The 26,646-nt window shown below is 39.8% G+C and overlaps 1 protein-coding gene across 1 annotated transcript in view; it reads right to left on the bottom strand.

Annotated features, from left to right (window-relative positions):
• Positions 1-26,646, bottom strand: part of PTEN (phosphatase and tensin homolog) — a 52,227-nt gene that overhangs the window by 5,209 nt on the left and 20,372 nt on the right. The window contains exons 2-7 of the mRNA XM_053388623.1: positions 24,105-24,189; positions 21,284-21,328; positions 18,175-18,218; positions 17,072-17,310; positions 6,644-6,785; positions 4,496-4,662 (exon numbers count right to left, since the gene is read on the bottom strand). Of these exons, the coding sequence (XP_053244598.1) occupies positions 4,496-4,662; positions 6,644-6,785; positions 17,072-17,310; positions 18,175-18,218; positions 21,284-21,328; positions 24,105-24,189 (722 nt within the window). The remainder of the gene's footprint in view (positions 1-4,495; positions 4,663-6,643; positions 6,786-17,071; positions 17,311-18,174; positions 18,219-21,283; positions 21,329-24,104; positions 24,190-26,646) is intronic.

The following is a 26,646-nucleotide window of genomic DNA, read 5'->3' as shown; positions in this document are numbered from 1 at the left end:
TTTACTGGTACAGCATCACACCAGTGTCACTGGAGGAGCAGGAAGAGATAGATCTTCCTTTGCTACTGCTGCAGCAGCCACCACCGTCAAGTGAATGAATAGGTGCAGGAAAAGGTATGGATGGCAGTTGGAAGGGAAGGAGAAAGATTTGAGTTCTCTCACTCATATTCAACCATGCACTAAAAAAGAATGCAGTGACTGTAATGCTCATCCTCTTATTAAAAAGCGAGCACTATAAACCAGGGTTCATAATCCAGGCCTGGAGGTTACAAGATGTGGCAGCATCAGATGCAATTCATTAGAGGCCTTTCCAACAATTAAGGATCACGTCAACTAAGTACCACCACTCTGTACAAGTACAATTAAAACAGGCCTAGTACAAAACAAAACATTCACAACCTCTGATATGTGTGTCTACTGAAGTTAAACATCCATGAAAGTCTGTATGGTAGATTAGAAACTGCTAGTGGTAGCTGCAATTGGTAAGAAACGAAAGTACCCATTAACCGAGGAATAAAATTAACCACAATGGGGATACTGAAATTATCCATTGCTACAGTCAAATTCCCTTCAAGAAATGTTTTCCATGATATACTTCCTATAAGAAACTGTTCGTTTTCTCACATGTATATTCTGCCTTTTAAGTTGAAAAAGGAGACAACCTGCTTTTCATCAGTGCAAGGAAAGCATAACAAGTTGCCATATTAAAGAAACATTGTTTCTATAAGGAGTAACTTTGCTGTTACAGTAATGTTAAAGAAGATAAAGAACAAGATGTTGCCTTACACTCCACTAGAAAGCTATTGCCATCCCGTCCCTCCAAAAAAGTTTGTGCTGATTGTTTTAGTCAGATGTTTCATAGTTCTATACTGAAAGGATCATAGAAAAAACAGAAATGATTCTACACTTCTATATTTACTTTCCTGGTCTGGGGATTCTATGAAAAGGCTGCTAAACCGAGCACCTACTCAACCTACAACTACTCAATAAATTGTATCTGCAAGATTTAGAAGTCTTTTGTACTGCTTTTCTACAAGTGAAACTCAGAAAAATTAGAATATTGTGGAAAAGTTCATTTATTTCAGTAATTCAACTTAAAAGGTTAAACTAATATATGAGATAGATTCATGACATGCAAAGCGAGATATGTCAAGCCTTTATTTGTTATAATTGTGATGTTTATGGCATACAGCTGATGAAAACCCCAAATTAACAATCTCAGAAAATTAGAATATTAAATGAAATCAGCAAAACAAGGACTGCAAATGGAGCAATATTGGACCTCTGAGAAGTAGAAGCATGCGCATGTACTCAGTACTTGGTTTGGGCCCCTTTTGCATCAATTACTGCCTCAATGCGGCGTGGCATGGATGCTATCAGCCTGTGGCACTGCTGAGGTGTTATGGAAGACCAGGAAGCTTCAATAGCAGCCTTCAGCTCTTCTGCATTGCTCAGTCTCATGTCTCTCATCTTTCTCTTGGCAATGCCCCATAGATTTTCTATGGGGTTCAGGTCAGGCGAGTTTGCTGGCCAATCAAGCACAGTAATCCCATGGGCATTGAACCAGATTTTGCTACTTTTGGCAGTGTGGGCAGGTGACAAAGTCCTGCTGGAAAATGAAATCAGCATCCCCATAAAGCTCGTCTGCGGAAGGAACCATGAAGTGCTCCAAAATCTCCTGGTAGATGGCTACGTTGACCCTGGACTTAATGAAGCACAGTGGACCAACACCAGCTGATGACATGGCTCCCTAAATCTCTTTTCTGATGAGAGCAGCTTTTGCATCTCATTTGGAAACCAAGGACCCAGAGTCTGGAGGAAGAATGGGGAGGCACACAATGCCAGATGCTTGAGGTCCAATGTGAAGTTTTCACAGTCTGTGTTGATTTGGGGAGCCATGTCATCAGCTGGTGTTGGTCCACTGTGCTTCATTAAGTCCAGGCTGATTTCATTTAATATTCTAATTTTCTGAGATTGTTAATTTGGGGTTTTCATCAGCTGTACGCCATAAATATCACAATTATAACAAATAAAGGCTTGACATATCTCGCTTTGCATGTCATGAATCTATCTCATATATTAGTTTCACCTTTTAAGTTGAATTACTGAAATAAATGAACTTTTCCACAATATTCTAATTTTCCAAGTTTCACCTGTATATATACAAGGTAGTCATGTACGCAAGAGGGCAGATTACATTCCAAGTAAAAGGTAAAGGTACCCCTGCCTGTACAGGCCAGTCGTGTCCGACTCTAGGGTTGTGCGCCCATCTCACTTAAGAGGCCGGGGGCCAGCGCTGTCTGGAGACACTTCCGGGTCACGTGGCCAGCGTGACGAAGCTGCTCTGGCGAGCCAGCACCAGCGCAGCACACGGAAACGCCGTCTACCTTCCCGCTATAGAGCGGTACCTATTTATCTACTTGCACTTAGGGTACTTTCGAACTGCTAGGTGGACAGGAGCTGGGACCGAAAGATGGGAGCTCACCCTGCCGCGGGGATTCGAACCGCCGACCATATGATCAGCAAGTCCTAGGCACTAAGGTTTTACCCACAGCGCCACCCGCGTCCCACATTCCAAGTAGTTATGTGTATTAAGACACCATTGTGATAGTCAGGATCATAACCTTCTAATGTCTTAAATGCACACTCATCTGTGCTTTCAGGGCATAAAGCCAGGTAAGTCCACAAATCTCTAAAGGCAGACCAACATAACTAGATTCCAGAATTATTTAGGAATTACTGATTTGGATAACTGTTGATGATCTGGGTGAAAGATGTTGGCTGCAACTATATCTCATTATTACAGTGGCAGAGGACACTCTGGTATATAGGATACAAGAGGTTGCTAAAAATAGAAATGAAACTTACTAGAAATGCAAATTGTATTCTATTTGTGCTGAAGCCAATTATAGCAACATCTTTTTAAAAAATACTCTCATCGTGCAAAAACCAGCAGCAAAGAAAGCTTCCTTTGCAGGTGGTACGACTGTACCAAAGCACAGTTCAAAAGTGCTCCCAATGACCTAGTGCAACTGGGCTGCTTCCATCCCTGAACACATTCTGCTAATGCAATACATCTGAAGCCAGTTCAAAAACAAAAGTTACTTTTGTTCAAAGCAGCTCAATTAGCACAGGCTGAAAAACTGGGTACAGTTGAGCCAACCTCGTCCTACGAAATTATGTTTCAGTGTCTTTGCTCATTTCTGTTAAGAAATGCTGACTGGTAGTTAGAAAAACTAACTACCAACCGGTCAGCTTGACATCAATACTTGGAAATGTTGTAGAACAAATAATTAAATGGTCAGTCTGTGAGCACTTAGAAAAGGATGCTGTGATTACTAAGACCCAGCATCAGTTTCTCAAAAACAAGCCATGCCAGACAAATCTCATTATTATTATTATTATTATTATTATTATTATTATTATTATTATTAATTATAAAGTTACAAGCTAGGTGGATCAGGGGAACACTGTGGATGCAGTGTATCTTGATTTCAGTAAGACTTTTAACAAAGTCCCTCTTGAGATTACTGCAGAGAAGCCTGTAAAATTGCAATATCTCATGCCAATATCCTCTGACTACAAAGAACAGCTTTTCTGTGGCAAGGGGAATGGACTGTAGCTGTGGGAAAAGGCTGGGAAACCCCAGCTTACAAGCCCAGTACTACTGGTACCACTTGCAATGTTTGGGCTTCAGCCCTGCAATCTCATTTTTCACAAAAGGTTGCTCAGATGATAACAGCAAAAGAAGATAAGACTGTACCAACATGTTCCCTTTTATGCTAAGATTAGACCTATCCTACCCTAATTCTTTACACATAACTAGGGCAGACATGTGAGCAGCAGCCTGCCATAATATTCGATTTGACCCTCAGACTTGAAGCACTTGTGGGTCCACTGAAGCATTTAGAAACATTTAACCACCTAATTAGCAAGTTGCCATTCTTTCTGATTTGGGCTCAACAACCACCATTCATGAATATATAAGCTAAAGACTTCAGCAACTGATGGTTTGGAAACTTCAGATAGTGCAAAATGTGGTAGTCCACATCTCTTAGTTAAAGTCATGGAAAACAAAGCAGAAATAAGTCATCTGCACTGACTTCCTATAACATTTGATACAATACTAAGTGGGCAGATGGCATATATGCCGTATTTTTCGCTCTATAACACGCACCTGACCATAACACGCACGTAGTTTTTAGAGGAGGAAAATCCATAGGCATGCCACCCGTAGGCATTCCCTCCATAACACGCACAGACATTTCCCCTTACTTTCTAGGAGGAAAAAAGTGAGTGTTATGGTGCAAAAAATACGGTACATTGTCCCCTTTCACACAATATCCAGAAGCAATGACAAGAAAAGCATGAGTGAGTCATATCTCCTTCCTTATCACTTTGGTAGAATGCCTAAAGCCACCAATAGCAGACTGAACTGCAAGGAATTGGGGGGGGGGGTTGGAATCAATATTTTCTCAGATTAAAACAAACACACCTTTTTCAACATCTTGTTTTGCTTATGGAAGAATTCCACCTTGATATCACCACACACTGGCAATGGCTGAGGGAATTCGAAGTACATATATTTGTCTTCACGTCTTGGGGGTCCTGAAGAGGAGGTGAATATCTTTACCTTAAGTTGGTAGACCACAAACTGAGGATCTGCAAGATAAAAATAGCCAAGCAGTTTAAAATTAATTTAAAGTCCAGAATTAGAAAGACACTTACCTGAAGCAAGTATTTTTAAAGCGTTTGAGTCATGACTATCAATATGAATGTTGTTATACTAAGCAGTCAACCATTCCAAGTTAAGTCTGTTGTGAACAGTGACATTTTCAATACATACATCAATCTAGCACTGGATTACTTAAGAGCCTTCTATAAAGGTAAAGGTACCCCTGCCCGTACAGGTCAGTCTTGCCAGACTCTAGGGTTGTGCGCTCATCTCACTCTATAGGCCGGGAGCCAGCGCTGTCCGCAGACACTTCCGGGTCACGTGGCCAGCGTGACAAGCTGCATCTGGCGAGCCAGCGCAGCACACGGAACGCCGTTTACCTTCCCGCTGGTAAGCGGTCCCTATTTATCTACTTGCACCCGAAGGTGCTTTCGAACTGCTAGGTTGGCAGGCGCTGGGACCGAACGACGGGAGCGCACCACGCCACGGGGATTCGAACCGCCGACCTGACGATCGGCAAGTCCTAGGCGCTGAGGTTTTACCCACAGCACCACCCGCATCCCTTCTATAGAAGAATGTTAATACAGTGAGCCTCAACTAGAACGCAAGTGACTGGCAATTTAATCAGCTGAATTAGCTAGAAAACGTCTAGCCAACCAAGGAACAGAACTACTTAACAGAACCACAGATTTAATATAATGGCCTGGTTTGCATAATGGCAAGCAAAGCTATGGCTTACTGGGACTATGTGAAGGCCAAACTAGTTTGTTCACTTCAGACTCATAGCAGCAAAGTATTGTTAAGAATCAGTTATGATTTCTAAACTGGGAAGAAAGTTTGTTCTATATACTTGATCACATACAAGTTTAAATTAATGCAAACAGTTAATATAATAGAGTTGAAACAAATTAAGCTCTTGTCAAATTGTCAAATTACACGTGTAAAGATACTGAATCTCTTAAAAATTAGGTATTCTTGCTGCCAAGTATCCATGTGGCAGGGGAGCTCATTCCTTTTCCCCTTCTAACACAGCTTGTGCTTACTGAGGACAGAATTTAACTATAAGCCATGGGTCAGATGACACAATAAGCCAATTCCTGGCTTGGTGCAGCAGCAAAAAGGACCAGGGAGTAACAAAACAGCTACAAGCTTCTCTCTTGAGAGCCCATCTTCTCACCTCTAAAGCTTCTCAGCATCTTCTCACCAATTATGTATATTATGATATGATGTTAAGTTTTTAAAAAACCAGAAAATACAGTAATGAGAATTTATGGCTTGAACTAAAGGCTAGTATGGAAAGGTCTTACCTTGCCTGTCCAAGAATTTGGGCAAAAGCAAAATAAGCTTGCTGACCAAGACAACAATCCTATGCATACATATGTGGGAATAAGCTCTATTCAACTCATTGGTACTTATTTTCGAGCAGCTTAAACATGCATATGATTAGGCTGTGTGCCTCTTACATGGAATGTAGAGTGGGAATTTCATAATTCATTCTGAATTACAAACTAAACTAGAAAGGAGAAGCGACAGGGAAAAAAATGTAATGAAGCATTTAGGTGAACAAATGAATACTCCAGCCAATTTCTTTAGCAGACAGGGAGGGAAGAGAGAAAATGGAATTTAACGTTGTACTAAGACGATAGTTCCATCAACACAAGCATTTTTACTTGCCAGACAAATGGCCTCCCCTCTCCTCCCATGTGCTGTTTTAGGTGTCTCCTGACCCTCCAGAGAGGATCTGAGGGAGGTGGGGGGCACAGAGGAGGAAAGCCCTGTTGTGCTAGTGTAAGTCCTTACACTAGCTGCCACTGTGCACCAGGCTAGTTGACTCTGACCCTTAGTCTATAGACATGGCTAACTCTGCCAATATTAAAGTGGTTATGAAATGAGAGCAACAGTGAACAGATGTAAATACAAATATTAGAGACAACCTTTCACAGTAAAAATGTTTAAAAAGATACTTACTGCAAGTGCCGCCACTAAACATCGGAATAGTTTCAAACATCATCTTATGAAACAGGAGGGCCACTGGTCTGTAATCCAGATGATTCTTTAACAGGTAGCTATAGTAATATACATAGCGCCTCTGACTGGGAATAGTTACTCCCTAAATAAATAAATAAATATCTATGAGATCAAGAATGCTAATCATGTATGCCATTTTTCACGCTTTGTTACTTGACTTTCATAGATTTCTGAATATGAATCTTATCTCTCAATTAATTCCTATGCTCCTTAATATGTACACTTCAAAGACAGTATGAGAGCACTTAAACATTAGCATGTTATAAAATTAAATGTAACCAAAAAGAAAAGAAAAAAGCTATCAGTAAATGCTTTCCCATTAAATCTTGGAATGGTTTTCTATATATATTCAATGTTTCTTGAACTTCTTCTTTTATAACAGTTTAATTCCATATTCTGTCACTCACTTCCATGATGCTGCATAAAAGACTGGTTGCCTACAATAGTTAGTTTTTATTATTATTAAAGATTTTCTTGGTTTACAAAAGTACATGTCTTGTCTCTTTTTACAAGTTGTACAGTCTTTTCTACAGATCATTTACCTTTGTTATGAGATATTAGTGTTGAGAACAGTATAAGGTCAGAAAGAAGAGCGGAGAGAGGAGGGGTGGTGGTGAAATTTATATTTTTTTACAGTGTACGTGCGGGGTTTTGTGTCACCATCAACTAGATATGTTATCTTTCTATTCACTTGTTACTTTTCCTTGGTAGTGAAAGACTTTGGAGGCCCAGGGTCTGTGATTAGTTGCAATGGGGTGTGTTTGCATGGGGGGCGGCTTGCTGGGTCAAGTAAGCCAGGTTGATTTGTATTGCTGTTGGTGGGTTGTTGTTGTCTTGCTGGGCTATGTATGTGATGAAGTAAAGCCATATCGGGGTGAAGGCGCCCTCTTCTATTTGTCCCCGTGTCAGTTCCAGTTTATTGGTTAGCTTTTCTAGCAAGGCTGTTTCCCATATGATTTGGTACCACTGGTCCATGTTCACCCCGACAGGTCTCTCCAGTGTCTGGCTATGAGGCTTCTGGCTGCTGAGAGTAGGTGGGTTATAAGCTCTGTATAATGTGAGTGGTCATTATGGTCTTGGAAGGTGTTCTGTGGTGCCAGTTCTGGGTTGAGTTCTAAAACTGGTTTAGTTATTTGGCATATTTCTTGTAGGACTGCTGTCCAGAAGAGTTGGATTTGGGGGCGTTCCCACCACATGTGGAGGTATGTGCCTGTGGAGCTGCAATCTCTCCAACATTTTGGTGAGGTTCCTGGGCATATCAGCGCCTGTTTCCATAGTGTTAAGTACCACCTGTAGGTGAGTTTCAGGGTGAGTTCCCTTCTTTTGGCTGAGATGGACTAAAAGGGAGATTTAGACCACATTCTAGTCCATTGGGTGGGGTTAATTAAATAGTGGATTATCCAGGTCCTGTCTTCCATTGCAGCAAAGTTACATGCAAAAATACATAAGTAGTTCATTATAAGAAGTAGAAATATAAGGAGAAATGGGCAGAAGGAGAAATTTCAGCAGGCCCTGTAGTTCTGATATTTTAAATGGTAGCAGGAAGTATCCATAGAAAGCATCAAGATAACACTAATTTATTCTACTAGACTCCACTGATCTTCTGCTTTTCTCTACTTTACCATGTATAAAAATACTAATACAGAAGATTAAGTTCCAGTTCAGTTGTTCAAAACAGACTACACATCACCAACTATCACTAGTCATCATGCTCCTATTATTGTATGGAAATAAGTACCAGTCCTTAAAACAAATAAAAGTGCAGTCAACTGTTTTAGTCATGGAAATCACAGCTGAGTTGTCATAGTTTATCTGAACATAGGCCTAAATTCATATATATTCCACACAGAGAATAGGATGGAATATTTGTACAGGTCCAATTCTGATCATGAGAGCTGAAAGTTATAGTATAACCACTATCCTTTTCCTTTGCAAACCAATACTGAGAATCGTAAAACTGTTTTCAAAACCAGGACTGTACATTATTTTTCCATTCTGCACTATACTTTGATCTGCATGCACATGAAAGCATCTGCATTGTAAACTATGGAGGCTTTTTCTTCTATAATGAAGTAACTATTTTTCAGAATTTTCTATTCACAGACATGTTCTTTTCCAGTTTCTAAACACACCAGTCGTTTTTCAGAAGTTTGGAATATAGCTAAATATATTAATGACCGAACATTGCAGCACATACAAAATATTTTGGTATGCTGAAAACAATTTATTTTAAACAAGGGGTAGTTCTCGTAATCTATGCCATATTTGTTCAATACTGTAAGCCATTTACATGGTACAACTCAAAACAAATGTTGATTCTATTCAGCCCAAAATGAAACAAGGTATTTATTGAGATTAGAAACTAGAAAATCATGTTGTTTGTTTTTATTAAATTTTCTGTTTTACAATTTCAAATACTCATTTTAAATCCTTAAGATATCAGTGACTTCCGTTCTTCTCTTTCCATGGTTCATTTTACATATCTTAAATCCCTGCATATTTTACAAAAACTATACCAATCAGTATTCCATTATTGCATCCTTCAAGACTTATTTACACTGTTGAATTTATCTTAATGCTGCCAGCGTTTTCAGCTGTAAAGAATTATTTTACATATATTCAATAAACGTTTAGAAAATCATTTTGACCTTAACCAGTGCTGAGCATCAATACATTCAGGTATAGTTACGTAAAGTGTTCAGACTCACTCTTGCCAAACTGCATCCAAATGAAACAAAAATCACTGGAAAATTTCTCTCATTAACTTTCACTGTTCGTAACATTTCTATCCTCCAGATTCTTCACATGTAACTGATTTCTGTTTCAAGCTGTAAGTCATTGTTGTTGTCCCCAAACATAAATGCAACACTAAAACTTCAGACAAAAAAAACCCCTCAAGCAAGCCAGAATGTTGAACCAGGGATATCACCTGTAGAAAACCACTAAATAGCAGTACATTAATGTACTGAAAATGACAACTCAACTCTGATAACACTGAGTTAATCATCCACTTCTGAGGGTATATACACAATCCAACTCCAGCAAGGTACCCTCAATTCTGCATTCCAAATGAAGAGAAAAATATTGATACCTGTAACATTCAGAGATTTTCCATTTGTTTTGATGTTCAGCCTACTAAAGCAAGATTAATTCTGAACCTTTTTAGACCCTTTAAAAAGCAGCTCAATTCTGCAAAAACCTCAAGGCTCCAAGCAAAACACTGTATTTACAATAAATTCCTTATGTCATAATACCAAATACATACATATCCTATTCCCCCCCTCCCCTCCCATGAGCAAGATCAACAGGAAATGTATTCAACTAGCACTACAGAGAACAGGGACTCAAGTGAAAGCATAAAAATGTTACTGGACCCCATGTGAAAAGAAAGAGTTGTGAAGTTCAGAGCTACCAGGGGATGGGAAGGTGGAGAGAATTAAAGAGCTTCCAGGTATGAAACCTATTAAGAAAGGTAGCTTGGAGGATTAACCCTGTTATCCTCCGAAATATATTGCAGTGGAGAAGCCCATATTCTTCATAGGCTGCAATGCTATGGAAGAAGAGAAAGTTAAAGAACTCCAGTTACCTCCTGAAGCCCTTGCCTGCTCAGAGATCATGGGTAATTAAATACGGCTCCTTGGATTTTATAATGCTAGTGCAATTAATATAAGACTTTGTACAAGAACACTAGCACCATGATGCCTCATGTTTTTCAAGGTGAATCTGAATAGGGTTACTGCTTTTCCACCTCTCAGCAGCTCTATAAAGATTGATATACTATGACGATCAAGCACTGCTATTTCACACACCAGACCATGCCCTACCAGCCTACGTCTCTCAACTTGCTAATGGAAAGTAACCATGTCCAAATAATACCGAATCGATACAAGAAGCAACCATGCAAGTTCTATACTCTAAGAACAAAGTACTGCAGCACCCAAACTTCAAAGATGCTTACAACTACCTCTGTACTGATCAGATACAGTACAGGCAGGTCTATCAAGATGCAAAAATGTTGTCTAGAACCAAATAAAGCTGATCAACCAGTAAAGATAATAACAAGTGGAAAGATATTTCAGATATAAGCAATTAGGCATGTTAGTGATATCCCTAACAGTAGGAGTACAAGCTGATATCCCTAACAGTAGGAACATATGCTAGTTTCCAAACTCTACGGTAAAATCAAGGTAAAGGTACCCCTGCTCGTACGGGCCAGTCGTGACCGACTCTAGCGTTGCGTGCTCATCTCGCTCAAGAGGCCGGGAGCCGGCGCCGTCCGAAGACACTTCCGGGTCAAGTGGCCAGCATGACGAAGCTGCAACTGGCAAACCAGCACCAGTGCCACACACGGAAATGCCGTTTACCTTCCCGCTATAAAGCGGTACCTATTTATCTACTTGCACTTAGGGGTGCTTTCGAACTGCTAGGTGGGCAGGAGCTGGGGCCGAACGACGGGAGCTCACCCCGCTGCGGGGATTCAAACCGCCAACCTTACGATCAGCAAGTCCTAGGCACTGAGGTTTTACCCACAACGCCACCTACTCTACTGTACTTACAATCAAATGAGTTAAGTTTTGCCATTGCCGTAAGCAATAAAGAGGGAGTGAAATTTAAGGGAGGATCTGATTCTATCAATACTGATGGCTAAAACTTCCTGCAAGTTCAAGCACAACAGCATGTTCTTCCCCAGAAACCTTAGAGGAGGAAAAACGTTGTGAGTAACTGTTGTGAAAATCATGAAATTAGTGGATTAAAAGCAGGTAAGAGTTAACATGGGATGTGGGTGGTGCTGTGGGTTAAACCACAGAGCCTAGGACTTGCCGATCAGAAGGTCGGCAGTTTTAATCCCCGCGACGGGGTGAGCTCCCGTTGCTCGGTCCCTGCTCCTGCCAACCTAGCAGTTCAAAAGCACGTCAAAGTGCAAGTAGATAAATAGGTACCGCTCCAGCGGGAAGGTAAACGGCATTTCCGTGCGCTGCTCTGGTTCGCCAGAAGTGGTTTAGTCATGCTGGCCACATGACCCGTAAGCTGTATGCCAGCTCCCTCGGCCAATAAAGCGAGATGAGCGCCGCAACCCCAGCGTCAGTCACGACTGGACCTAATGGTCAGGAGTCCCTTTACCTTTAAGAGTTAACATACAAAGCTGAAAATTCACTAATATGACTGGCTGAAGTAAGTGCCAAAGCAACAATATTGTAGGGTCACAATTTGTACCCTATCTTAACCATAGGTTCCAAGAGTTTACTTATGACTGATGGAAGAGCAAACTCCAGGTGTGGTACTCAAATTAAATATGACAAGAAAGTTTTTCACTATGGCATATCAACCACAGCATCTTGTCCAGAGGCAAATGGGAAGCCCAACCTGCCAGTGCATGTACTTTGATCAAAGATCAAGATGATTCACTACTAAGTACTATACATAGAGGCACCCTAGGAGGAAAATAATCAAGAAATCCAGAGAGAGAGAGCAGTTTGCACTTAGATAAGCAAACCTTGTGGGTGGAAAGTTTTCAAGCATTAATAAGTATATCCACACTCCCCTCCACCAAACATGAATGGTGGAGAAATAAGAAGTGAGAGGTGTATTGAAAATAATGGACTTGAAAGAGAAGTGCTTAACTGCAATGGTTACATGACATGACCAAAGAGGTGGTGTAGGTGACGCCAATAAGGTCACATGGGCAGGGCCATTTGGTTTTACCCCATCCTCTCTTGCAAAGGTGTGGACACTAAAGCATTGCAGTTACATACTTAGTGCCTAACCAAACTGAAAACTGTCCAATCTTCATTTAGAAGGGATCCCTGCTGTCACAATTTTGAGTGTGTGTTAATGTCACAATAACCATACATTGCTCAGAAGTAAACCAACTAAATTTCATGGGGATGGCTCCCAGATAGGACCAGAGCCTGAACTGTTTAAAGGTGCCAAACTGAACTGCTAAAAAAGGTCACACCCTAAACTTTCAACCCTACTGATAATATAATCCCCACCCCAATGTATTCACTTCTTTGCCTTTCCAGAACATGGAGGGATAATAAATGGACTAGGATGTAGGAGACCAGCGTTAAAATCACCACACAGCTATGAAGCTCCCTGGGTGACCTTGGGCTACTCACTATCAGCCTACGTCTCAGTCATAAGGATAACACATGGAGGAGGAGAATCATAAATTCCAGCATAAGTTCCTGATAGGACAGAAATAAAGTTGTTTTTATTCGAGGAGATATATCTTCAAAGGAGAAATTACAAACTCAATGCAACCAACTACTGTAGAGCCAGATGCCATTTCCCAAATCATAATCATTTGAAAGTAACCTTGTATTTGCTATCAAGGGAGATTTAGCGGCCATGGAATTAGAAATAACAAAGAAGGAAGGTTCCATAGCTTCAGATCTAGAAAAAAAAATCTCAATGCCAAGATATAAAAAGTAAAATATCTCAATGCCAAAAATTTAAAGCTAATCATCTTAAAAGTGGAAGGCTTGCATGACAACTTAGAGGACAGATGATAAGTCTTTGAAGAAGTGGACCCTGTAGCTTGTATGAACAACACAGAATGAGTGTCCGTCAGAAGAGAGTGCGAGAGGGTGTTGAACACAAAGAAAGTGCGACCACATGATAGCCTAAAAGCATTTGTCCAATAAACGTTAAGCTTTCTGGGTGAGTTTGACCATTCTTACTTGTGTCAACAACAGGATCCTCTCCCAAGCAGATGCCATGTAAATGACTCTGAGAATTTACTACTGCATTTTCAGCATGTCTTAGAACTGATTTTGTAAGTTGCTTTGAGAGCCCTTCTGGCTAAATGGCAGGGTATAAACGATGAAAACAATTAATAAAAAATACATAATTTCTAAAGTAAGGTTTCAATTATTACAGAAGCAAGATGAAAGCCACTATGTTGATGAAAAGATGAACTAAGAGATTCAAACACCACAACAGACTTACAGAGCTCCCAAAGAGAGGTCCCTTTCTGATGCTATTTCCTGTGTGGTCAGGAAGAAACTAAAGCGGAAATCACATCCTCCAATCCCCATGAGGGAGTTTACTGCATGATTGGTAGGCAATGCTCCTAATTTTCGAGAGCTATTTAGGTTCCAATGGCAATCTGTACAGGTGTATTCCTACATATAGGACTGCACAAAGCCAATTAGTATTTGGATTAAAATATAGTATGACAGAACCTATAGGGTAACAATTTAAAAAGGTAGAATGTCAAAACACCCTTAAAATTATTGTAGTCAAATCTGTAATGTTTTTATTATATATTTCTCTAGTGGTGACTGGTCTATTAGGGCTAATGGTCCTATCCTGGTCCTGCCTACCTGCTTACTTGCCTCCAATCAGAAAGGTGGCCCTGCCTGTCAGTTTCCTCCTCCTTACTCTCAGTGTTGCCCTTCTAGAACACAGCTGGGATGAGGGTGGGGAAGAATTAGTTGGCTCTGCCCTTCACTGGCTCTGGCTCCACCTACTGTGGGGACTGCCAGGCTTCTGTCCTACCAGTCCCAATGGGCACCAGCAACTACTTTATTTCTCATGCTTCATGCTCAAATTCATATTCTGAAATAAGTAATCATATACCAATTATACTACACTCCATTTGACCATTTGAGCTGCTGTTGGAAGGAAGAAGAGGCTCGGCATCTGTGAACGGAAGACCTACACTAGGTCCAGAGCCTGTGAGGAGGGGGCGGCATTGGCATGGACGTTGAAGTCTCCCAAAACCAAAAGGTTTGGAAACTCCAAAGCCCAGCCTGCCGCCACCTCCAGCAGGTCTGACAGGGTGGCTGCCGGTGCGCTAGGGGTCGGTACACCAGCCAGACAGCTAAGTTCTCCTTGGTGCCCCAAACGAGACCAACACATTCAATGCCGGAGATCGCCAGTGGTGCCAGAGCCCTGAAAAAGCAATCCTCCCGGATTAATAACGCTACTCCTCCCCCCCCCGACCCACAGTCCGCGATAGATGGAGGACAGAGAAACCTGGAGGTGTTATCTCATGTAGGGAGATTACTTCGCCTTCCTGTACCCAGGTATCTGTCACGCAAGCCAGGTCAATCCCCTGCGAGACAAAAAAGTCACGCATGGTGGCGGTTTTATTGCCTATGGACCTGGCATTGCACAACACCAATGACGGAGGTTGGTAATCCCTGCTCACCCTACCCTTGTCCTTTGGGAAGGGGCGTAGATTGGATGGGGTTTGAGCATCACTGCATCTCAAAATATAGTGATATTTACCCCCACCGCCATTCTTCCCTAGCCCTTCAATAGTGGGAGTCCCAGACCCCACACTAGCCTCCCCAATAGAGGGGTAAGATCTCCTCAATAACAAGTCATCTCATCTCTGGGCCAGGACTCTTGGGTCAGAATGGTATGGGGAAGAGGTGAAAGTTTGATAGGGTAATTATCCCTAGAAGATAAAACCCAACCAACCGCACCCTGAGCAAAGAAGGTATTCAGTTCCTCTGCCAATGAGGCATCAGTCTTAACCATGTTCCTTGTATTGCCCTTGTAGTTGGTTAGGTGCTGCAGTCGTCGCCACACTTGTTTCATGATGTTATCAGCTAAGTATTTTTCCACCTTAAGCTTATACTGTTGTTTTGCTGCCTTAATGCCTTTTTTGAGATTTATTCTTACCTCTCTGTATATGTCTATATTCCCTGTCTTAAAGGCAGAATCCCGGATTTTCAGGAGTCCTCTTACTTCAGCAGTCATCCATGGTTTACAGTTCCCATAGAGTCTAATGCATCTCTGCGATGTTAGATGCACACTTTAATATAGGAGAGTATAGCATCTGTGTATCTATGCAGATCTTGATGTTCAAACACGCTCCAATCAGTGCTCTCAAAACAATCCTGGAGCTGACTAAGAGCACCCTCTGGCCAAATTCTAACTGTTTTTATAACTGACTGAATTCTTCTCCTGAGAGGGATGTACTTCGGACATAGAAAAACTGAAGAATGGTTGGATGAGCCTAAGTGGGGGGAGGGGATTGCCCTGTATGCCTGTTTCAAATTGGAATACGCGAGATCTAGAATATTCTGTCCTCTAGTGGGAAATTTCACAAACTGTTCAAACTTAGGAAAAACCGTCTTTAGGCAGGCTTGATTGAAGTCCCCTGCCACAACAACAGCGCCCTTTGGGTGGATATGCTGCTGCTCGGAGATGACGTCATATAGCTTAGAAAGTGCCGCACCGACATTAGCATCGGATAGAATATAAACAGCTATAATAATGACAGTTCCTTCTCTAGGCAAATAAAATGGCCGACATGTAACTGCCATCAATTCTAGATCTGGGGAGCAATACTTGTAAGCTACTTTGCTGTTAACGCACCAACCATTGTGTATGTAAATACAGACTCCTCCGCCCCTAGCTTTACCAGAATTACCATTTCTATCAGAGCGATAAATTATTCGATTTATCAGCTCAACTGCCGCATCCGGTACTGCTGAATGTAGCTAAGTTTCTGTAATAATTACTACACAGCTCTCACAAAGAAGCTTGTTTGCTGCCATCAGCAGCTGCAGTTGGTCAATTTTGTGGACGAGAGATCTGGTGTTGGTCAGGAAGACGCTTGGCAGTGCTGGTCCCGTGGGTCTTTTTCGAAGCCAGGTTAACAGACCAGCTCTGCAACCATGTTTTTGCTTTCGCTCTTTTCTCTTTCGCTTCTTTCGGCACTTCCCCCTCCTGTCGACAATCCATAGAGATCCTGGAGGTCTTACTATGCAGTTTGGTATACAGTGAGACCTTTGAAACTCTCTAGTTATCTCTATTTTTCTTGTGAGCCCGATGTTTACCAGTTTTGTGCGTGAGTAGGTAAGGTATTGGGAGCTCAGAGCCGCAGCGTATAATGTGCCGCCATCTTGGAACGGAATTCCTGCCCATGACTGCCCATACCTAATTACAGGTAGGTAGCCATGTTGGTCTGCCGTAGTCGGGGGGAAATAAAAAATAAAAATAAAAAAATTTCTTCCAGTAGCACCTTAGAGACCAACTATCTGGAGGTATCTGGAGGTATCTGAAGAAGTATCTGAAGAAGTGTGCATGCACATGAAAGCTCATACCAATAACAAACTTAGTTGGTCTCTAAAGTGCTACTGGAAGGATTTTTTTTATTTTGCCCATACCTAAGACTGAGTTTCCTCTCCCCCAACCTTTTATTGGCAAAGGTTGCTGACTACATTTGTGGAAGAAAAAAATCTAAAAAATGGTACCATTTTTAGAATTACTGTACATTCATGGCACAAACATAAGCATGTCAAAAAAGCAAACAAAAAACAAACCACCCACCAGTTTCAAGATACCCTACACAATTGATTTACAAATAAAGGCATAATGCATATGTAGTAAAATCAAGCTTCTTACCTTTTTATCTCTGGTCCTTACTTCCCCATAGAAATCTAGGGCTTCTTGTGCCTTCTGAAATCTTCCTCGATGTAACAAATATGCACAAATCATTACACCAGTTCGTCCCTTTCCAGCTTTACAGTGGATTGCTGCAACATGACTGCCATCTTCACTAAGCCATTGGTCAAGATCTTCACAAAAAGGTTTGATAAGCTCCAGCTGCGGCGGATTATGGTCTTCAAAAGGATACTGTGCAACTATAAAACAGAGTGTACTGATTAGTCAAGTCAGATTACTGTTAAATCTAACATATCAATATTAGATGTTTTAATCATTATAGGATTTACAGTATACAAATTACATAAGCAATCATCTATTAAAGGCTTGTGTAATTTGTCACATACCATGGCAAATGCAGCCCATCAGGCATTTATTATGACCTGCCAAGTGTTTGGGAATCCCAGTAAGGCAGCAAAAAATTAAGTCATACGTGGGCTACTATATGCTGTTCATGGCCTACACAGAGTTTGGTATGTCATAATTTGGTCGTGGAATAAAACAGAGCCAGCCAAAAATCAGTAATTTATATTATCAAAAATTTATAGAGAGACTGCAGTACATAGAGCAGCCTGTTATAGCCATACTGTTATATCCAAAAAGTCTTCACTACCGTTTAACACAGGGTGGGGTGGGGCTCCTTTTTGGCTGGGTATGCCAGATTTTTATCTTCCTCCATTCCGCGGGTCAACTTGACAGGTGGGGAGGACCCACAAGTAATCGTTTGATGTCATAATGACATCAGGTGACTGACACCTGAGAAAACACAGTGCTTTATGCACAGACATTGTACTTAGTATCCATACATGGGAATGTCAGTCCTTGCCAAGTACAAGACTCTTCCGAATAAATTCTGAATGATATAGAACAGGAAAAATTGATTCATTGAAAAGATAAATTCCTTTCCTAATCATTATTTACTGTCTGGGGCCAACACAGAAATTACTGGATATCAAATTAACAGGAAATCTGTGGCTTGCTACATTAGCAACATCCCTCTCTAATCACTTGCAATCCATTTTGCTTCTTAGTTTAGGAGAAATAATATGAAAGAACAGGCATACCTCTGCAGTTAAATTTGGCGGTGTCATAATGTCTTTCAGCACATCTGAAATAAAAGTTGCAATACATTAACTACAAGTTCAACAAAACTACTCACCAGGGAGAAAATTTATCATTTTCAAATACATTTTTAACTAATACTATATTCATATTAGAAACAACACTTCCATTAAGCTTAATATATATGTTTAGCCAGAAGTTTCAGATGTTCTTCAAGCCATATAAATAAATATGTGGTGCATGTAAGTCCACAGATATGGAAGGGAGGGTAAGTCTGTAACAGTGAGGCATCAGACCTGGATCAGAGAGAACCAAATCCACATTTCCATGCTCTCATGAAGCTCAATGGGTGACCTTCACGCTCTGTCAGACCACCAACTCCTGGCCTAATAAGCCTACTCCAAAAAGTTGTTATGAAGACAGATTTAGATGGAGGTTCCCTTTCTACTATATTGCCATATGACATTTTAGAAGATTCCTTTATTTAGTGAAATTTTCCTTTTTTTTCTTTCCTACAGTTTTGGGGATCAATTCTATCCCTACTGGAATGACTGAGAAAACTGAAAACCATACACAGATGTTCCTGTGGATCTATGTGACCCTGCAGACTGCTATGTATTAGGTACTCATTATGTCTACAGATACTTAGCACAAAACTAGTTCTTTAATTTCTTGTAAAAGAGGAGCATAGAGGGTAAAAACAATACTTTCAAGATAGACAACTTTTTCAATTTCCTTAAGATCACTACAAATTGTACTGTGAATTTAATAGTACCCCATAGGTTTACAAAACACAGTGTATATATTTGGTCCCCAAAAACTAAATGCTGTATTCCGTCCTCCAACCGCAATCAACAGGCTGCTGGTAAACTGCTTTATAATGGTAACATTCTCAACTGGCCAGCAAGCTATTTCTGAATTTTAGATTGAAATCTGCCCTGGTGAATGGGACATTTTTGAGAGTGCTGGGAGCACCAATTATGGCAGTCATGGAAGGAGCATCGCATAACACATTAGAGAGACAACACCACCCCTGACATGCTCATCACGGGAAGTCAGCTATATGCTGCTGGTCCTGATTCCTGATTCTGGAGACCACATACACAGAGAAAGAGAGAGATGCTGTTGCTGTTTAATAACAGGGAGCATTTCTCACTACCGGGGGGGGGGGTGAGGTCGGCACACTAATCACTTTAAAGATACCTGCACATTTTGCTCCACAATTTTTCCTCTAGGAGGGCTAGACTTTAAAAAAAAAATGAAAGCTCAGAGTCTGGGACACCTACTGGGTTGCTGATCCCTGTGCTAGATCAATACCACAGCTGTCATGAAGCCAGTTACTGAAAAGTGTGCAATTTCTTCTAAAGCTAATATGGTTGGAGTTGTAAAAAATGCTTCCATTGCAAGTTGTATATATTACATTTAAGGAAGCCTATGAAATGCAACATTTTGAATCTACCATGGAGTTTTTAAAAAGGTATTTAAAAGTTCACCATGTACAGTATCCAAGTGACAGTCCTAAGTACCACATAGGTAAAACATTTGAAGCCAGTAGAAATAGGTGAAGTTAAAACAAAAAGAAGCTCAGCAAATCAAAATACCAAGCCGATTATTCCACCAAATTGAATTACTATTAATGAGTAACATTCTGGAGAAGTAACAGATATTACAGACTTGAACAATAACATGAACCTGTAACACAAAAAAGGAAGAAAGCTTTGCCACTGATATTCTTAGTTAAAACCAATCATTTTGCAGAATTTGGATGTCACTGTGATTAGTTCTAGAGGGAAAGCTTTCAATTTTCTCTGTGCATGCACAAACTAGGAAGACAGACAGGAACAGTACAAGTCTGAGGCTTGTGTAGGCTTATTTCTTTAACATAGGGTGGAAAACGTTTTTGGCCCAATGGGCCAGCTCTTTAGCTGACCCCAAACTGCCAGCTAACTTTGACGGAGGGGCATGACAATCAACCTGTCAATCTGATCTCATTATGACAAAAGATGGGTGACAGGTAGGTTGTCATGCCCACATAATGTAGCTGGATAGTACTTCTCAAGTGCCCGACAACCAGCTGTTTGTCAGGCACCTGAGAACTGCAACATAAGCAGATTTGCTGCTCCTGTAGCACCGAGTGGTTTGCATTGAAACTGCTGCTAAAACTGAGCTTTCCCCCTCTATTTTACCAGCTGTTTCAATGGAAACCACTTGACACTATTAGAACAAAACTGAGACATGTTGGTCTGATCATATTACATCTGGGTTGAAAAAGTTTTATTGGGTCCTACTGAGTTCCCAGGCACAATTCAAATGATTTTGACCTTAGGTACTTCAGGGATCACTTTCTCCCATATGAATGTAAATTTATGTTGTTGTTTTTAATGGGCAACTGATGGCTGCTGCTCTTTTTATCGGTTTTCTTTGCTCTAGCTGTTACATCAAGAAATGTTACATCATTTCTTTTATTAAAAATCCTAAACATTTAACAGCTTGAAAAACATTATAACTTTTTAAAAAATGGTAAACTATTCTGGATTTTAAAAAAATCAACTGTTCAGTTGATTAAAAATCAAATTTGGAACTTAAGTATCATGTGTGGATGTAGTCATTCTTATATGTTTTTCTTTATATATATTTTTCAATTGATAAAAATGTTACTCATACATCTGTTTCTTTCGGGTTTACTATAAGTCCTAGGATCCTTGACATGAAATTTAACTATGTAGCAAAATCTGAAAGAATTCAATATATAAAATGTAGCCTGAGAATAGCAAACTAAGGCTTTCCACAAAAAGTTTAATGAAACACATAACAATTTTGCTTCAATGTGACGATGTCATCAAATCAACAAAAGCTGCCTGAATAATTTCACTTTATCATAAGGTTACAAGCTGCAAGGTAGGCATTCTACCATGTTATTTAAAGCAGCCCAAGTAACATTAAACTGCACCATACCACCACCCTTACAAAATAAGTTCACAATGCTTACATTCAGCATTTTTTCATGTTTAAGTCTGTTGAATATCTTTGAGATCTACCTCTCAAATAAAAAGGAACTTAACTTCCTCTGTTAGAAATATTTGGGTAAGTATATGTAAGAAGCATACTTACAGATTGTATATCTTGTAATGGTTTTTATGTTTTGAATCCAAAAACCTTAAAGAAAAATACACACAAGTCACACAAACATATATTTGACATCATTATTTTACATAGTTGCTCGATAAGACATATCTATCTCCACCTAAATGTTGATATCAATTTTGATGTGTATGTAGTACCTACTATTGCTGCTGCCCTTAATTTGCACAAATGTGGGAAAGTGTGTGAAATTAAAATTGCAGTTTACTCCACAAAGCATTTTTACTGAGAAACTGAAGCAGATGTTGTTCTAAAGATGGCCTTATTGTTCTATGCAAGGGTAAGAATTAGTACTCTTTAATATTGGCATTTAATTTTAGATTTCATAGAATCTGCCTCAGAATAAGGGATTCAACCTCAATTTAGATGAGGAAAACTAAAGCAGCTAAATGAAAGTTAATCACAGACTACATTAATTGCCCAATTCCAAATAACTTGCAAAATAAATGCAACTGAGAAAGTGCAAGCCTTAATCTCATATAATCAATCCCTGCTCATTGCATAACCAATGAAAAACACTGCCTATTGTTCTATGCACACTTTCACTTTTGCACAATTCTCCAGTACTCTGCTCTCACAAAACAGGGAACAAAGCAAGGTCACAGTGAGGAAGCAAACAAGAATTTAGCAAGGGTCCAAATCATGGGTAGGCAAACTAAGGCCCGGGGGCCGTATCCGGCCCAATCACCTTCTAAATCCGGCCTGCGGATGGCCCAGGAATCAGCATGTTTCTACATGAGTAGAATGTGCCCTATTATTTAAAATGCATCTCTGGGTTATTTGTAGGGCCTGCCTAGTGTTTCTACATGAGTAGAATGTGTGCTTTTATTTAAAATGCATCTCTGGGTTATTTGTGGGGCATAGGAATTCATTCATTTCCCCCCCCAAAAAATATAGTTCGGCCCCCACCCTTTTTTAAAAACCGTGATACCTGCATATCACTTAAGTATCTGCTATTTCCTTGACCATTTCATGTTAAAAATATGACAAGAAACTCACTCTATGGTTTCAATAGCCAAATTTTCTCCCTCCCCCGCTCAACTGCAATTTTCACCAAGGAGTCTGATGAAGAGTTCTGGAGAACTTGAAAGCTTGCAAAATATTTTAATATGAGCTGCTTTTTGGTTGGTCTACTAAAGGTGTTAATAAAGGTTTTGTGCTAATATTTGCAATTTTCTTACCTTTACTTTTTGTGTAAAAAAAATTTTTAGAATGGTTTTTTAAAAGAATTAACTTATATGTGGCTATTCCTTTCTAAATATACAGAAGTGCTCCATTGTAAAGCTATTAGATAACCAGCATATCAAACCACAACTAACTAATAAAAATCTAGGGAACTGTATAGTAGCCACCAATATGAGGACATGCAAGCTCAGTAAGCTATCATGATGCTCTGCTCCATACATTTTTCTCACACAATCAACACCTAACCTTTATTGGCCAGGAACATTTTGTGTATATGATATGTGAAGGAGGTATGTGCTAGAGACTGTGGTAGGTAATGAGAAATTGGACGAAGGTGGAAACACCTGAACTACTTTGTGAAAGGTTGTAATTTTATGTACAGATGCAACTGCAACATCCAAAGAGTTCCAGTGCAATGCATATGCCAGTGCAATGCATTTTCCTAACCCGCCCCCCCCCCCAATTTTAACAGGTGAAAATGAAACGCCTATGTTGGAGATAGAGCATGAACATTCATATTTCAGAAATCATCAAATTCTCCTTTAACTCAATTGATCTCGTAGAAGCATCTACTTAGCTTAAAGATTAGTAACAGGACTTACATGCTTATATCCATATTTAATATTAGTCTAGCATGTAATATGATTCTCCCCCCCCCAAAAAAGTGGGTTTTCTTTTAAAATAATGTTTTTATTAAATCATTGATCTTATTTACCCTGGTTTTAGATGAGTTTCACCTTTCAGCACTAAAATATGATACTTCTCTATCACCAGAACTTTGTGTAGCTGCCCTCCCGCAGCTGTTAGATTACAATGCTAAAATAAATTGTTATAGTCACCCTAGAAGTCATTTACGGTGGAAAATTTTGGGAGGGTAAATACTTGAATTACAGTTTCACAAAACAGTGACAAAAAAAGGAACAAGACTATATAAAATCATCATGAGGTCATTCCTGTTCTGTCATCCCCCTCCCTTTCTTCCATCTATTGTACGTGTGTGAACTGCTATCTGTGGGCTGGCATGGAAGGAGAGCATTAGAAAGAAAAGTGAAGGGGATTGGGATTGGAATCTGTTAATGTTACACCTAATACGCAGATTTCACATACTAGCAGAGATTAAAATTAGAGAGGCAAACGTTCATTAAAGAGCTGGAGAATTAACAGCCAAACTTGTCAACTAATTTCTGCCTTACACAATATGGCTATTAAGTGCATAGATGAATTCAGAGGTACTAGATTTGCTGAACTGACACCAAACTGCAGAATTATACAAAAATAAAAATAGTAATGATGAATGCACTAGCTAGATTAAACATAACGCTGATATATTGTCATGTAAAAAAGTAATACTTCAGTTAATTACCTTAAAACTTCAAATCTTAATATTTGCTTTTGTTTCAGATTTGGCAGAGAAAAACACACTGCATTGTAAAAGATACCAAAATATTGTTTTAGTTCTCATTTGAATAAAATATGTGATAATCTCAGAAATGGGGAAACCTGTGGAAGGGAACATACACAGGGATGTAACATTTGTCCCCAAGAAATCTCATATTTATACATTTACTCCCAGATGACATTAAGATGCACAGACACAAATTCTTACCTCACAACGTCATCAATATTGTTTCTGTATACTCCTTCAAGTCTTTCTGCAGGAAAACCCATTGCAATTATATTTGGATAAATATCTGAATAGTCAAGTTAAGAGAAATATTTACAGAGTAACATTGTGAAATAGTAAATAAAGTGTTAAATATTTCAAGTAAGTAACTATAGAGACTGGATTTAAGCAACCATTTCAGACACTTTCTATAGTGAAAAAGGTTCTAGTATTCCACCATCAGGGAAACAACTGTTTGGCAGGCTAAGAAGAACAGGACTGGGGGTACAGAGGGGCACAGGCGGTGGTTTGCCAACCCATAGGGAAGGTCTCTGAGGGCCTTGGATTGCTCACATGTAATCTTAACAATTACTTGGAAGCAGAATGCTCATGTTTTCAATAGAGAGAAATTAATATCTACCATTTTGAAAGATCAAGCAGTGTAACAACAGTATTATATGTCATATAACTCACAATTTTATTCAGTCTACCCTTCAGCTTGAGGGTCAAGAAACTGTTTCATACCCATGCAGCCCCGGTCATCAAAACAGCCACCATGGATCTGGTGATTTATGCATAGTTGACCACTAAGTTTGACTTAGTTGCTCTCTAGTGTTTCCTAGCTGCCAAGACACAGCCTTGCAAGGATCAGAATACTGAAGAGCTACAGAATCTCCACATCCAGGGCGCTTCCTTCCCTTCACCAGAACCTCCCAAGTTGCAAGCTTGCTGCAGTCAGACCATCTGTGGAGTACAAACAGAAGCAGTCTGTCCATTTGGGCTACTTCGGCAAGCTCTAAGTATTCAGAGATTGGGTAGCTGCATATGCTGCCAAGAGATATAGAACATCTCCTGTTCCTGTACCACAGCATCATATGGCTCCAAGCCTCTCACACACAACACAGGGGAGCAGAATGCAAGTCCTGGGAGCTTGAAAGCTGTCCTTCAGCTCTTTTGTATGCATGAAGGTACATATAAATCTGCATATAAACACAGGGAAAAGAAAATGTTCTGATTTGTTAAGATCTAGTCTCTACTCCAAAAGCCACCATCCTGTCTCTCACCAGGATAATTCACTCAAATCCAGCTCACACTATTTTATGTACTCCAAGTTTTACAATTTGTTAAACTCTCATTGTTATAAATATTTGTTCACAACTACAAAACTAGACTGACACTTGCCTTTCCATCATCTGCAGCAAAATGCACCTGCTCAACAGATACCAGCTGTTATCTCCAGAACCTTCTGTATAGTAATATCCACTGAGCCATGATGCTCACTGGATTACCTTGGGTCAGTTATGGTCTCACCTACCTCACAGCCTAACCCACAGCATAGGGCTGTTGCAAAGATAAAATGGAAAGGGAGAGACCTGTATAGGACACCTTGAGCTCATTGGTGTAAAGGCAGGATATAAATGTAACAAAAGAAAAAAACTTTTCCATGCATGCCACTCATTTTAAACTGATGACAGCAACTCATTTCACCCAATCAGAGAATTGTGATTATTATACATGGTAGGAAACAAAGCCAGGATCGTGAACCATATTTTGAAGTTGGCTTGTTTCCCAAAATCATAGTCAAGTGTAACCAAACAAAAGCAAAAACCTTCACTTGCACCTGCAAGTAAACAAAACAGGTAATTACAAACCAAAATAGCACTTATCCAAGTGTAAGCATCCATGTTGTTTGGTTGATCATGCTAATTTTTTAAAATTTGCAACAATAATTCATATAGACACACACAAACTGTGTTATGTGAATAAACAAATGCACAAACACGTTGTCTTCAGAAGTATTTTTTTAAAAAAAAATCTACACAGAAATTCATTTCGTATGCTTGATAGAAATGAGATTCGTTTCAAGGTAAATGCAGAATTATCTGATTTTATCTTTTAAAAAAACAACCTGCACACTATCTTGTACACTAGTAACTTTTGTGTTGGAGTAATTTGCAAGACATCCAGAAAGAGAGTAAGTTCGTCTATTCTACACTTTTCACCAGATTATACATAATATGATTTTAAATCAGTCTTTCGCTGATTTCTGCACTTCATTGGGAACTTACATAAAAGAAAGTGAAATCTTAATTCCACTGAAGCAATATACATGATCTAAGTACAGGTATAGTTCAAAAATAATGGTAAGCTACGTTCTGACATTAACATGCCTGGGCCTTAGCCTTGCTGACATGGGATATCCCTCTCTCCCCTCCTGATGTAAGGTAGCCATGATGTTCCATTTAATCCAAACCAGCAAACATATGGTTTGCCCTTGCCCTACTAACTAGGAAAGAAGATCTAATTTTTAAGTGGGGTTGAGAATTTTATTTAAGTATAGTGTATACATATATATTAAAAAATAAAGCGAGGGTGGAGAAAGCACATGAGGCCAAGAGTCCAGTCAGGCTCATTTGCATAATTTCAACCATCACGGGCTATACACAGCCTACATTCCTCTTAAGTAAAACTACAGATAATTTTCTATAGGTTCTCAAACTAGATCTTTTTATAGCCATCTCATCCAGGAATTGAAATAGCATAA

This window comes from Podarcis raffonei, chromosome 5 (genome assembly GCF_027172205.1).
Source record: "Podarcis raffonei isolate rPodRaf1 chromosome 5, rPodRaf1.pri, whole genome shotgun sequence".
NCBI lineage: Eukaryota > Metazoa > Chordata > Lepidosauria > Squamata > Lacertidae > Podarcis > Podarcis raffonei.
Note: the sequence above shows the minus strand (reverse complement) of the source record. Positions and strands in the feature narration are given on the sequence as shown.